This window comes from Python bivittatus, unplaced genomic scaffold, assembly GCF_059951505.1.
Source record: "Python bivittatus isolate LINGU-HERP-01145 unplaced genomic scaffold, Pbiv_v1 ctg000590_np1212, whole genome shotgun sequence".
Taxonomy (NCBI): Eukaryota; Metazoa; Chordata; class Lepidosauria; order Squamata; family Pythonidae; genus Python; species Python bivittatus.
Genome location: NW_028277086.1, coordinates 63,750 through 77,516, shown reverse-complemented (window position 1 = coordinate 77,516; position 13,767 = coordinate 63,750). Strand labels below are relative to the sequence as shown.

The 13,767-nt window shown below is 50.1% G+C and overlaps 1 protein-coding gene across 1 annotated transcript in view; it reads left to right on the top strand.

Moving 5' to 3' along the window:
- SACK1H (scaffolding CK1 anchoring protein H) overlaps positions 1–13,767 on the top strand; it is a 29,915-nt gene that overhangs the window by 8,801 nt on the left and 7,347 nt on the right. The window contains exon 2 of the mRNA XM_088148703.1: positions 8,429–8,898. Within this exon, the coding sequence (XP_088004829.1) occupies positions 8,443–8,898 (456 nt within the window). The 5' untranslated portion in view covers positions 8,429–8,442. The remainder of the gene's footprint in view (positions 1–8,428; positions 8,899–13,767) is intronic.

Genomic DNA, 13,767 nt, shown 5'->3' with positions numbered 1-13,767 from the left:
GATAGCTAATACTTTAGAAGAAGGCAGAAACAAAAGTCAGAATGTCCTCAGCAGGCTAGAGATGGGACAGAAAATAACAGCATGGAATATGATAGTGACAAATGCAGAATTCTTGACTTTTTCCTAATAAATGCAGGCAGATTGGGGGGGGCAGGGGATGGATGGCCATCTGTCAGGCATCCTTTAACAGTGGGTTTCTGCCCAGGCAGGAGGCTGGACTAGAGAGTGTCCGAGGTCCCTCCCAATCCTTGTATTTAAAGATTGTCTGATAATTTAGCATGGTGAAGGCCCCAGGCTAGAAAGCAGGAGACGGCGAGTTCTAGTCCCGCCTCAGGCATGAAAGCTGCTGGGTGGCTTTGGGCCAGTTCCTCTCTCTCAGCCCAGCTCGCCTCACAGGGTGGTGGCTGTTGGGGGGAAAACAGGAGGAGGAGGAAGGAGCATCAGGCATGTTCGCCACCTTGAGTTCTTTATAAAAATAAGAAAGGTGGGAGCTTGGTTTGTTTTTATTGTAAGTTCAAGTTTTTTTTTTTTTTTACTAAGTTATGTGAAAGAAAACTGAAAACGATTCATCATTCCTCTTTACCAACTTTTGAGTAAACTGAAAAGTATTTCATTCAAGAGTTCTTCAAAATTATTTTTCACACTGAAATTCTGTTTTATATGAAGGATCCTTAATATTTCCAACTTTGTCATTCCAATCTCCAATCACAACCAATACATCTTGCTTGCATGTTCTGTTGAGTTCAGATTGAACTTGACCATAAAACCTGTTACCCTCCTCTTCTTCTCCAGTCAGAGATTGGAGCATAAACTTGGATAGTTGTCATATTAAAAGGTGGTCTGCAAAGAGTAATTGATATTATTTGATTATTGGTTGCATTGTACCCAAGTACTGTTTTTGCTATACCCTTCCTGACCATGAAAGCAACATAATTCCTTCTTTGTTTTTCATGCCTTGAGTAGTAAACAACCTTATCTTCTGCCTGAGAGTGTCCAATTTTAGTCCGTTTCCATTTGTTGATGCCTAAGATGTCCATGTGTACTCATTTTGTCTTTCATTGTGTTGAGCTTTCTCGTGTTCATGCTTCTTACGTTCCATGTTCCCACTCTAATTCTGTCTTTGCAGCTTCGGATTTTCTTTTCCTGCATGGAAACATCAGCAACTAGACACTAATCTAACTATGTCATAAACGCCATTAGTACTCTGAAAGATCCTCAGTAGCATGTTAAGTGCCATCTGACTGTAAGGGCCAATCATCCATCAGGATATCATCAGTCATTTTATATTTCTAATCCATGTGGTTTTCTTGGTAAAAATGCAGGTGTGGTTTACCATGGCCTTCTCCTATTCCATATGAAACGATGCCTTTACTGTTGTCACTGAAGAGATCATCTGCCTCCAGCCTCTTCCTATACCTCTGCTGCCTGATATAGGTGCCTGTTTGTTTTAGCTGGGCAGTTGGGGTGACCTTCTAAATTTGGGTGACCCTGCTGGGATTATGCACTCTTGGCATACACTCCTGGCTTTCTTTGCTTACCCCTCCCAGGTATACCCCATTGGCACTATTCATCAGCAGAGCAGGAGTTAAGGGGGATTATAAAGGGAACAGGCTTGAATTGTTGAAAGTTGAAGGTTGGTTGCTGAATGTGGTGAGATGACAGATAGAAAGCATGTGTGAGAATAAATGGTGTGCTTAGTGAATGGTTCAGCAGTGAGTTCCCCTTGGTGGTTGTGTTGGTTGATTGTGTACTTTTGTATGCAGATGATGCTGATACAGAATGGGATTCTTGTTGAGATCCCAAATAATTTGCAGTGAATGTTAGATTGACTTTTAATGCAGTGTCAAGTGGAGCCACATGCTTGTCATATATATAAGAGTGTGCTTTTGCCCACTTTGTTCTATGAAAATGAGAACCGTGTATGTAAGGAGAAACGTAGCAGTAAGGGTAGGGGACAATATGGCGGGAGCTGGAGGGAGGGCTATCTTCGGGGAAGACGCCCCTGGTGTGTGTTACCGGTGGTGTGTTCCGGCCCTCCTGGCTCATTCCCAGGCCCTGGGCAGCAGGTTCGTAGGGGCCCTGGCCTTCACCTGCTGCTGCTTAATGCCGGGTTGGTTAACAATAAGGCCCCTGTCAGGTTCAGCCCAAAGAACTGCAAGAGACAATGCAAATACAGTTCTGTTGCGTTTATTAGCTACAACCTCCAGACAGAAAATCTCCCCAGACTGAACCCTAGTTTCCAAGCCAGCCAGCCACACCACCGTGAATTCTTTAGGGAGGTGCCAGACTCATCTTCTTGAACTTCCCACGCTCCTGCTGGGGGCTAAGAACATGCTTATCTCCCTGAGCCTGGCCTTCATAAGTCCATTCCATCACAGCCCCCCTCAGATGTGACTTGATCACTGAAGAGGGGGCAGACCTGGCATGCATTACTGAGACCTGGCTGGGGCCTGAGGGGTGGGTGCCCCTCTCGGAAATGTGCCCAGCGGGGTTCATGGTGTGGCACCAGCTGAGATGCCAGGGCAGGGGAGGAGGGGTGGCTGTTGTCATCCGGGAATCTCTGGTGGCCTTCAGGGGCATTGCTCCACAGGTTTCTGGCTGTGAGACACTGTTCGTTGGTTGGGTTCCACGAACAGTTGGGAGTGCTGCTATTGTACCAGCCTCCCTGCTGCGTGGCAGTCTCCCTGCCTGAGCTGCTGGAGGCCATCTGGGGCTGAGGATGGAGTTCCCCTGGCTTATGGTTCTGGGGGACTTCAACCTGCCGTCCCTGGGATGGTCCTCGGATGTGGCTCGGGAGTTGATGGCTACCATGGCAACCATGGACCTGTCTCAAATTGTGTGGGACCCAACCTGAGACAGTGGCCACGTGCTGGATTTGGTCTTCTTGTTGGAGCAATGGCTAAGTGATCTGAGGGGAGATTTACAGCTTTCCCCATTGTCATGGTCAGATCACGTCCTGATGACCCTGAGTGTCTGCTATGCCACCCCCCTCCGCAGGGAGGCAGGACCCATGTGATTGGTCTGCCCCCGGCACCTGATGGACCCGTTGGGGTTTCAGAGGGAGCTGGGGGGTATTCCTGTGGACCTACTGCACGGTCCAGTGGAGGCCTTGGCTGCTACCTGGAACAGGGAGGCGGCCGGGGCCTTGGACAGGATCGCGCCTACGTGACCTCTCTTGCCACATCGGTCCCGACACTCCCCGTGATTTACGGAGGAGTTGAGGGTGCTGAAGAGGGTCAAGAGATGTCTAGAGCGCCGCTGGAGGAAGACAAAGACCGAATCCGACCGAACACAGGTTGGAGCCGCTATCAAGGCCTACATTGTGGCGATAAGAGCGGCGAAGCGCCAATACTTCTCCGCCCTTATCGCATCCGTAGAATGGTGCCTGGTGGCCCTGTTCAGGATCACTAGGTCCCTCCTTGGCAAGGGGGATGTGGGGGTTCATTTGCAGGGTTGTGTGGAGGAATTTTCGGAGCATCTGCAGGACAAAGTCACTCGGATTTGTTCCAAGTTAGACTCCGAGTATTGGGCAGGGTCTGGGGAGATACCAGGGGACTGTTCTTACCCAGTTATCTGGGAACAGTTTGATCCTGTTGCTCCTGAGGAAGTGGACGGGGTCCTAGGGACTGTGAAAGCCACCACTTGCCATCTTGACCCATGCCCCTCCTGGCTGGTGAAAGGATCCAGGCGATGGTTAATACATCCTTGCAGGAGGGAGTGTTTCCGGCTGCCTTTAAGGAGGCGTTGGTGCACCCCGCTCAAGAAACCCTCCCTGGATCCTACCATACTGGACAATTTTCATCCAGTTTCCCACCTCCCCTTTCTGGGGAAGGTGGTTGAGAAAGTGGTGGCTTCACAGCTCCAAAGGGTCCTGGAGGAAACGGATTATCTGGACCCCTTCCAGTCAGGTTTCAGGCCCGGATATGGAACAGAAATGGCATTGGTCGCACTTATGGATGACCTCTGGCGGGAGCGGGATGGTGGAAGTGCAACCCTTGCTCTCCTTGATCTCTCAGCAGCTTTTGATACCGTCAACCATGGTATCCTATTGGGACGGCTCAGGGATATGGGGGTGGGCGGCACAGTTTTGTGCTGGTTCGCCTCCTTTCTCCGGGGCCGATCCCAATTGGTGGCGATAGGGAGCGAGAGGCCCCATCCTCGGCCTCTCCTTTGTGGGGTGCCGCAGGGTTCGGTTCTCTCCCCGCTCCTTTTCAACATCTACATGCAACTGCTGGGCGTGATCATCCGCCACCATGGGATGAGGTATCATCAGTACGCTGATGATACGCAATTATACATCTCCATCCCAGGTGAGGTGAGTGATGCCGTGACTGCCCTTTGGATGGATGGGGAACATCCTGGATGGGGAACAACAGGCTTCGGCTGAACCCTGGTAAGACGGAGTGGCTGTGGGTTAATGGTTCCTCTGTATCCGGGACTTTGTCATTGTTGGTGCTGGATGGGGTAGCACTGCCCCAGACAGACCCAGTGCGAAATCTGGGGGTCCTCCTAGACTCACGGCTCCTGCTTGAGGAGCAGGTGGCAGCTGTGGCAAGGAGGGCCTTTGCACAACTTTGGGTTGTGCATCAGTTATGCCCTTTCCTGGATCGGGATGCCCTTCAGTCATTCATGCCCTTGCTATCTCCCAGATAGACTACTGCAATGCGCTCTATGTGGGGCGACCCTTGAAGAGTATCCGGAAGCTTCAGCTGGCCCAGAATGCAGCCGTGTGAGTTATTTTTGGGGCCCAAAGAAGGACCCATGTAACACCGTTGCTCCGCAAGCTGCATTGGGTACCGGTTTGCTTCCGGGTCCCATTCAAGGTGCTGGTTATCACCTCTAAAGCCCTACATGGCATGGGACCAGGTTACCTGAGGGACCGCCTCTCCCCTATGACTTCAACCCGTCCCACCCGATCACACAGAGAGGGCATGCTCCGGACCCCCTCGGCAAAAGAGCGCCGACTAGCGGAGTCCAGAAGGCAGGCCTTCTCTGCGGTAGCCCCCGCCCTTTGGAACATTCTGCCCCCGGAGGTGACACGGGCCCCCTCACTCCCGGCCTTTCGGAGGGACTTGAAGACCTGGCTCTGCCATCTGGCCTGGGACGGGGAGGGAAGGGAGGTCATCAGATGTGGGGTTGGCTGGCCCCCTAGAGGCCTGGCGTTGCTGCCCTGAACCATCGGCCTCCTGGACCTTTTCCTTCATCTTTTGTATATAGGCTTTTAATTGTATATTTATTTATTGTTTTCAATGAGTTGTGAGCCGTCCAGAGTCTCCCATTGGGGGGAGATGGGTGGGGGAGAAATTTAATAAATAAATAAAATAAATAAATAAATAAAAGTTGAATGTGGCGGGAGTGGGATACTTAAGAAGAGGGTGTAGTCAAGCAGGACAAGGTCACGAATGAATGGGTACTGAATGAATATGAACCGAAGTGAGTCATCAGTTTGAAACAATTATGCTGTGGTGGTTTGGTTATGTAGACAGAATGAATGCGGATTGAATTACAAAACAGCTATGTGAAGGAAGAGCGATTGGGTCAAAAGGAAGGGGAAGACCAAGGATATCATGGTGGGATGAGATTCTGAAAAATCCTCCTTGGCTTGGGGCTTCCTGCTGGTGGCACCTGTTGGCCGTTGCTGGAACAGGACACTGAGTCGGGGGGCCTCCTGGGCCCTGCTCCTATTCCTAAATCTAATGGACATCCAGGCACTCAGCACCCACGTAGCCTCCCAGCTGAAGCAGCTGGGTGAAGGCTGGCCGGTGGAAAATCCCTCTGTGTTTTCACAAATAGCCGTGTCCCACAGGAGAGTCCTTATTTTTAGAAAGCTGCCCGAATCTGCTGCAACTACCAGGTCCTGCCTTTGAGAACGAGTCTCTGGAAGGGCTTTGGCAGCCCTTGTCTGTGGCGCAGTTGCCCTGAACCTGGCTGCCTGAGCTATGTGGCAGGCGGCACGACTCCGCACAGGCGCTCATGGATCACGATTCTTAGTACACAAACCTAGCCCATGTCCTAAACGTTTTGTGCTGTCTAGGGCTCGCCCCGGGTCTGGAGCCCCATTTCAGCACGCCTGATCGTGGCTGAAGCAGAAGGAAAAAGAGGAGCTGCTTGGAGGACTGGTTGACGGGCCGCCTTTGTCCTGCTCCGAGGCTGGAGACAGCCAGCAGTTTCTGGTGCTGGGAACGTGGCTGGCCTGCCGTGCTTCTGCCAGTGACTCCAGCCCCTCTTGAGCCTGGCTGTCATCAGAGGGGAGAGTTCTTTCAAGGCCAGGGCTTGCGGGAGGACAGTGAGGGCAGACCAGAGTTATGGGGTTGGGGCCGTCCTCTGGGATAGTTTCTTGCAGGGGAGCCGTGTATTTACGCTATCTTCGCCAGCGCGACTTGACTGGCCTGGCAGCAGATGCTCCAGTTAGAATCCAGATGGGTTTCATTTAATATTTGGGGATTTTTTCATGTGTCAGCTTTAGTGGTGGGTGCAGTTATGTTTGACTGCAGTTTTCTGTCTAAACAAACAATGGCTGGCCAAGCACATAGAACTGTTGTCTGGTGCAGCTGGCGGTGCCTGTGCAAAGTGGAACTCTAGCAGGAGTGGAACGGTCCAAAGTTTCAGGAGCCCCACCTATGCCTCCCCCACGTGGCCATCCTCTACGCACAGCCTCACCCGTGTAGGCACATGAAGCGGCACACCCGCTTCCTCTCCGCCACAGAGATATTCCTGTGTGTAACTCCCCTGCGGCCTTTGGCACCTACCCCACGCCACACCTGGAGTGCAACAGCTGTTATAATGTGGGAGGCTAGCAAGCCAAGCACAGCAAGACTGTCCCACCTCCCAGAACCTGCAGGGCCAGCTTGCTTATGTACAGAGGCTGTTGTTTTCCCAATGGGTGCATGCAGCATGCATGAACATACCTTCTTGGAGTTGGCACCAAGCAGCTGCTTGGTTTTTCCTTCTGCTGTTACTCTTCCTGACATTCACACAACACGCTTGCCCTGGTCACTGATTTAACCCCTTTCCATAGTTTACACAGGGCATTGAATCATATGCTAATTAACAGGTTGGAATTGCACCAAATCATGGTGCAAAATAAACCCTAATCATGGTTAAACTTAGCCAAGCTGCCTGAGTGTGGCATCTGCCTCTTGGTCTCGGTCTCTCTTCCTCTTCCACCATTAATCCTGAGGGACTCTTGAATTCACTACCCAGGAATAGCATTGAGAAGACCTAGTTGGGAGGGGGGAGCACACTGGAGATGTCGAACACCCACAAAAATGTTATTGTTCAGGACAGAGTCTTGGGTGCTGTGGCTCCCCGTTCACCTCAAAGGGTCTCCCTTGTCAGGCCATGTCCCGAGAAGTTGAGGGATGGGTGAAGGCCAGAAGGGCTCTTCGGGGTCCAGGCCTCCCGAACCCGCGTCTGCATCCAGCCACTGTTGCCTGCTCCCCGTTTTCCTGCTTGACAGCTGCTGTTTTCTTTTAACTCCGGAGACATTGGGCGTAGCAACCTTCGCTTCTGTCCCAGGGTTCCTCTTCTGCCTCCCAGTTCAGGGGCTTGGTAGAATTGAATCTCCTTTGGCTCTGTAAGATACTAATTTAAGAGGTCTCCATGGTCCAAAAACTGCACCATGCCCTTTTGGTCAGTGGTCACTTTTATCTGAGAGACTCACCTGGCACAGCGATATGCCTGTCCTCAAGACTTCTGTCGGGAGGGTGTTCTTTCTCTGCCCTGCCTCCTGGCAGTGCTCCGCTGCAAATGGATTTTCTCTGTGCAAAACACAGCTCAGCATTTGAGCCACAGGGGAGGCAAAATACCTGGCTCAAGAGGTTGGCATGGTATACCCTTGGGCGCAAACCAGGTGCTACCAAATGGTTTCTGCTTCCATTAGAGGAGAGCGAGAGTTTGTGTCCGAATCATGTGACCTCTTTGGCATGGAGAGGAACCCTGGCACCTCCGAAGGCTGGTTGGTTGGTTGGTTGGCTCCTCAAGGATGGAGGTACTAAGCGGGGACTGGAGAGAAAGGACAGGTTCTCATGGGTCCTGTTCATGTGTAAGGGGCAGATCTGTACAAAGCCTCAAAAAGCTGCTTTGCCGCAACTGGCAAAGTACCCTCCGATGTGGGTCATGAAGGGAAGGGGCTCCTGCTGGGAGGCACCGCACTGAAGCTGCTGCATTGCATCAGTTCAGCCACTTGGATGGGCATCTGTGGACGCACACGGGGGTGTTCACATGTGCTCCCACAGAAGGCATTCCATGGAACCAGAGAGAGCCACTTTCAGGTTTTCCATGGCAGCGTCAAGGCTGAGCCCCTGGCTCTTTCAGGTGGGGAGGCCCCTTCAGAGAGGGAGTTCCAGAGTAGAAGCTGCTCCATGAAACAAAGTGATGCTGCTTTGCCCAACCCTTGTAACCACCAGGCTCTTGTTTCCCCCCATAGTGGCTTCCGTTGTCATGGCTCGCCGGTCACAGAGCTCCTCTCAAGGGGACAACCCTCTGGATCCCAACTACCTTCCGCCCCACTACAAGGAGTACTACCGCCTGGCGCTGGACTTGCTGGCTGAGGAGGGCAAGGAGAGCTACCATCGGTTTCTGGCTGAGGAGGGGGCCCCAGACTTCCTCTGCCCCTCAGAAATTGAGCACATCACCCAGCACCTGCAGAAGCCACAGTATGCCTCTCAGGAGGGTGGGGGCAGCACAGACTCTGGCCCACAGGATGTCGACATGGATGGTTCCTCAGGCACTTACTGGCCAGTGAACTCTGATCTGGCTGTTCCAGAGCTGGATCTAGGCTGGCCAATGGTCTTTGGGTTCCGGGGAACTGAAGTGACCACACTGGTGCAGCCGCCACCCCCAGACAACCCCAGCATCAAGGAGGAGGCACGTCGAATGATTCGTGCTGCACAGCAGGTGGGAGAGCAAGATGTGGACTGGGATTGTGGAAGGCAGGGGAGACAGGGTGGTGGTGGTGGTCAGAGGAGGAGGTGGGCAAGATTTAGCTGCTTCTGACATGCTGCTGGAGACTTTGGAGGCTGCCCAGACAAGCACTGACACTTGGACTTTGGCCCCTAAACTCCTTCACCTTGGCCAGGAGTTTTCATTGTGGTCACAGCTGGCTTTCCACTCCAGATAATGACCTTTTTGTTTCAATAGCCTTTGGGCTGTTGTAGTTCTTGATCTCTCCCTCCCCCCAGAATTTTGGGTGTGTTTTGTATCTGACCTGTTGTCTCTTGCTTTTGCAGAGCCATAGCAGCATAGAGCTGGAAGCGAGCGTTTATTTCAGTTATGCGTCCAGCCTGCGGCTCAGTGCAGGAACCTGGCAAAGGGGCACGGTCACCCCCCAAGCAACTGGCTCCAGGGTTAAATCCCTCTTTCTACTAGGAACTTACAAGTTACCAGATCCCTCTTTCAAAACCGGTGTAACACTGATCACTGTAGGGACATGGCTCTCTATTTTGGTTAGCGGGTGTACGATTGCCCACTTAAATTCCTGGATGGATTGTAGAGTTAGAAGGGGGCATTTAGCTCATCGAGTGGGCTTAGCAGAGGAACCTAAATGAAAGCACCACCACAAATTCCTGCCCAACCTCAGCTCGAAGACACCCTGTGAGGGAGGGCCCAACGCCAGCTTCACAGTTAAACTGCTCTGATCTTTTGGAGTGTTTTCCTAACGTTCCACCAGAATTTGTCATCTCCACGTCTGGGAGATAGGAACCTAGGCCAAGAAGAGCGCGATGATCGTCCTCATTCATCTCTTCTCAAAGCTAAATGTCCTCTGCTCCCTCGTCTCTCTGCAGGAGACAAGAAGTTTGGCCCCTTCACACTGCACCATCTTCAGGGAGCGCTGATCTATTCCTTCCTCTTCCATTTACTTCTCTAGAGATCCTAAACGAGACCTGCCACGCTGCTCTCTGCCTCCCTTACTGTTTCCTGCACTTCCCTGTTTGCGTGACGACATACCGAGCCACAAACTAGTCACGCTTGTCTGGTGGGCTGTGCAGAACAGAGTTGAAACCTAGAAAACTGAGTTGAATAAGCTATGATTAAGTTGAACTGTGGGGGCATCCACTGTATGGCCCCAGAGGCCATTTTTATGTGAGGCACTGTTATGCGACCCCTCTTCGTTTTCATTTCTGGATTTGGACTATGTCCAAATGACACCCCCACCCCCCAAGCAACCTCGGTTAGCTTCTGGGCAGTCTATCGGACCCAGGGCTTTTCATGATTTCTGGACCCAGAAAGAAGGCTTACTTTGCTGTTAAGCTTCCTTTCTGGCTTTGGGACACAGACACAAGAGCCATTTCAAAATGAGGCTGGTCCACGCTGTCTCTGTGGCTGGGGGCAGAAAGGGGGTGCTGGGTGGTTCTCTACCCTGACTCTGGTGGCGCTGTCCACAATTTGGCCAATTTGGTGGCAATTTGTTTCCCGGACATTACCCTCCTGCTCCCCAAAACTCGGGAGGTGACAGAGGTGATTGGGTTGCTGATCTCCGTGTGTCCTCTCAGTTCCCTAGACTGCCTGGCACCAGATTGCTGTGTCTGGGTGAGATTAGGTCAGTTGTATCATACAGCTGTTTGTTTTGATTTTCAGTCCATTGTTGAGCTTCTGGAGAAGCTTTGCTGGCTTCCAGTGGTCTTTCTTTTACAGTTGGAACTGTTTGAGAAAGTTTTGTTTTTAAAAGAAAACTACCATTTATTGTTACACCATGCACAATTTATAAGAGCCACCATGGGTTTGTCACAAATCAACTTTATCTCCTAGATTGTAGGAATGCCGTGACATTGTCTTCCTTCCTTCCTTCCTTCCTTCCTTCCTTCCTTCCTTCCTTCCTTCCTTCCTTCCTTCCTTCCTTCCTTCCTTCCTTCCTTCCCTGCCATCCATCCATCCATCCATCCATCCATCCATCCTGACTCCCAGTGATTCTTGACCTGAGCAAGGTGTCTGACAAAGACCCATATTATACCCTGGTTATGAAATGAGTAATATGGACTAGATGGTGCATCATAATTGGCTGATAGTCTCCAGAGAGTATCCATAAATGGCTCCATGTCCCCTTGGAGGGAAGTCTCCTGTGGAGTGCCAGAGGACTCTATTCTGGGCCCTTTTATTCAATATTTTGCTTAATGACCTGGATGAGGAGGATGCTGGAGTGACAGTACTACATGTGGAAAGTATAGAAGTATCTTGGTAGATCACAAACTGAACAGGAATCGGGAGCCTGATGCAGCTGCTAAGAAGGCCTATGCTAATTTGGGATGGGTTAATAGGAGTCCAGATTGCAAGCAGTAATTATCCCACTCTGCTTGGTGTGTGGCATCCAGTTTTGGCCAATGCAGTCTAAAAAGGTTGTCAACAATAGCAAAGAAGGGTTACCCTGATGGTGAGGGGACTTTCAGGAATACAGGTAGTCCTCAGCTTATGACCATTTGTTCAGTGACCATTTGAAGTTATGATGGTGCTGAGAAAGGAGACTTATGACCAGTCCTCGAAGTTGTGGCTGTCCAAGCACTCCTGCAGTCCCCCCATGATCATGTGATTGCGATCTGGGTGCTTGGCAACCCGTTTGCACTTACAACTGGTTGCCGAGTGCCCTGTGATTACATGATCACCATCTGCAACCTTCCATGCCGGCTTTCCCAGAAAGTCAAAGGGAAAGCCAGCAGGGAAGATCACAAGTCACTGGGGTAAGTCTCCCCCACCCATGCACCTTTCCCTAGTCCTTCTGTCCTTACACCGCACTGGCCACTTGCACACCCTCATGCACCCTCCTTGACCTGCGTGGCACTTCCCATGCACTCTGCATGACCCCCGTGGTGCCTCTCATATACCATTGTGCACCCTCCCCGACCTGTGTAGTGCCTCTTGTGCACCCTCGCCAACCCGCACAGCACCTCTTGTGCACCCCCAACCCGTGCTGCACCCTTGTGCACCCTGACCAGCATGGTGCTTCTCACACACCCTCCCTGACCTGCATGGCACCTCTCATGCACCCTCTCCAAACTGCACTGTGCCTCTCACGCACCCTGGACCCTCCCCCACACCCCCACCCACCCCCTCGCTCCTTCCTCCACCTGGCAGTAGCCACTTACCTACCTGCGGGCCTGGGACTTGCAACTTCCTGCTAGATTCCCCACTGACTTTGATTGTGGGAAACCGGCAGAAAGTTGCCTCATCTAACAAACATGAGATTCAGTTAATGATAGCAACCAGGACTGTAGGGATTGCTGTCGCTAAGTGATGCGGTCATGCTTTATGACCGCATCGCTTAGCAACAGAAATTCCGGTCCCAATTGCTGTCGTAAGTTGAGAACTACCTGTAGTTAAAGGCATAGGATATGCTTAGCTGCAGAAGAGATGACTCAGAGAAGATAATAATAGCAACCTTCAGATATCTAAATAGTTTGTAGAAGGAAAGTATTTGTCCCCTGTTGCTGCAGAGGCTATACCCAAACCATGGGTTGAAGCTGCAGGAAAGTTAATTCATGTTATTTTATTTATTTGATTATTATTCATTCAGTTGGGATGCAGCCTGACTCTAACCAACTCCTAAGGTTCCACATTAGGAGGAATTTCCTGACAGTAAGGGCTGTGAAATCAGATGACTCATTTAGTAATGCGTTCCCCTTCACTGGAGGTCTTCTAACAGTGGTTGGATGGTCATCTGTCCAAAATGCTTTTGCAGATCCTGTACTCAACCCGGGGTGGACTAGATGACCCTTAAAAGTATGATTTTATTGTTCATCTTTTCATCCCACTCATTTTTCTTTCTTGGAAAATAATTGCTCTACATTTCCTAAAAATTGGTCTTTTTGCAATCCTTTTGCCAGAAAGTAAATTTCTTTATTGATTACTAATCAACTAGTTCTTAAAAAGGATTGAATTTAATGACTATATGATCAGATTTGTGTAATTCCTTCTGAAAGCCACCTCTGAGTCAGTCACTGTCACCATCTCATGTGAATCCCAGAAACTGGTTTATTGAATACTGTATGTATGAAATTTGCATTGTCTGCAAAATTTTACTTCCGGCACAGATGGCCACTTTCCAGAATGTTGTTGGGATTGAATGAACATGGCTGGTGGTGGTGGTGGCTGTTAAAGCAGAATCACATGAAAAAATTTTTAAGAAGCATATAGAAATTTTAAAAAATGCATATCACAAAAACAGTAAAGACATAGTATGAAATAATCCCTATATTTTAAAGAAGATAAACGAAGCATATAAATGAAGTATTTGTAATTTAATAAATAAAAGCATTCCTGCTAATTATAGCGAATAATCTAAGCATAAGAAAAGGCAAATAAAATCCTAATCTTGTCTGGTGTCATCTCTAATGTAGCTATTTTATGCATTCTAAATATTGAAGCATAAAACACAGAAACCATATTTCCCATTCCAGTGGAATGTTCTACGTCCTTTGACGGTTTTCAGGTTAGGGGTAGGGTTCCTAAATGTTTAAAAGATTCCTTATAATTTCAAGAATGCGAAGAAAACTAAAAATACAGGGAAACTCAGAAGAGAGAAAGTTTCAGCTACAAATAAAACAGAAGAGAATGGAGGCTGCAGCTGGGAGGAAAATCCAGTTTGAAAATCCAGCGAGTGACACTGCCTGCCCGGCCACTCTGAGAGGCGACCCCACCCAGAAGCAGCTCCTAAGAATTTGATAAGCAGCCCCCTCCCCTGCCCGCCCAGGAGAGGGTTGGTTGTTGCCGACCACACGTCACACATAAAAAAGTGATTCTGGACTCATCAATGGCAAAACCAAATCACTGAGTAAT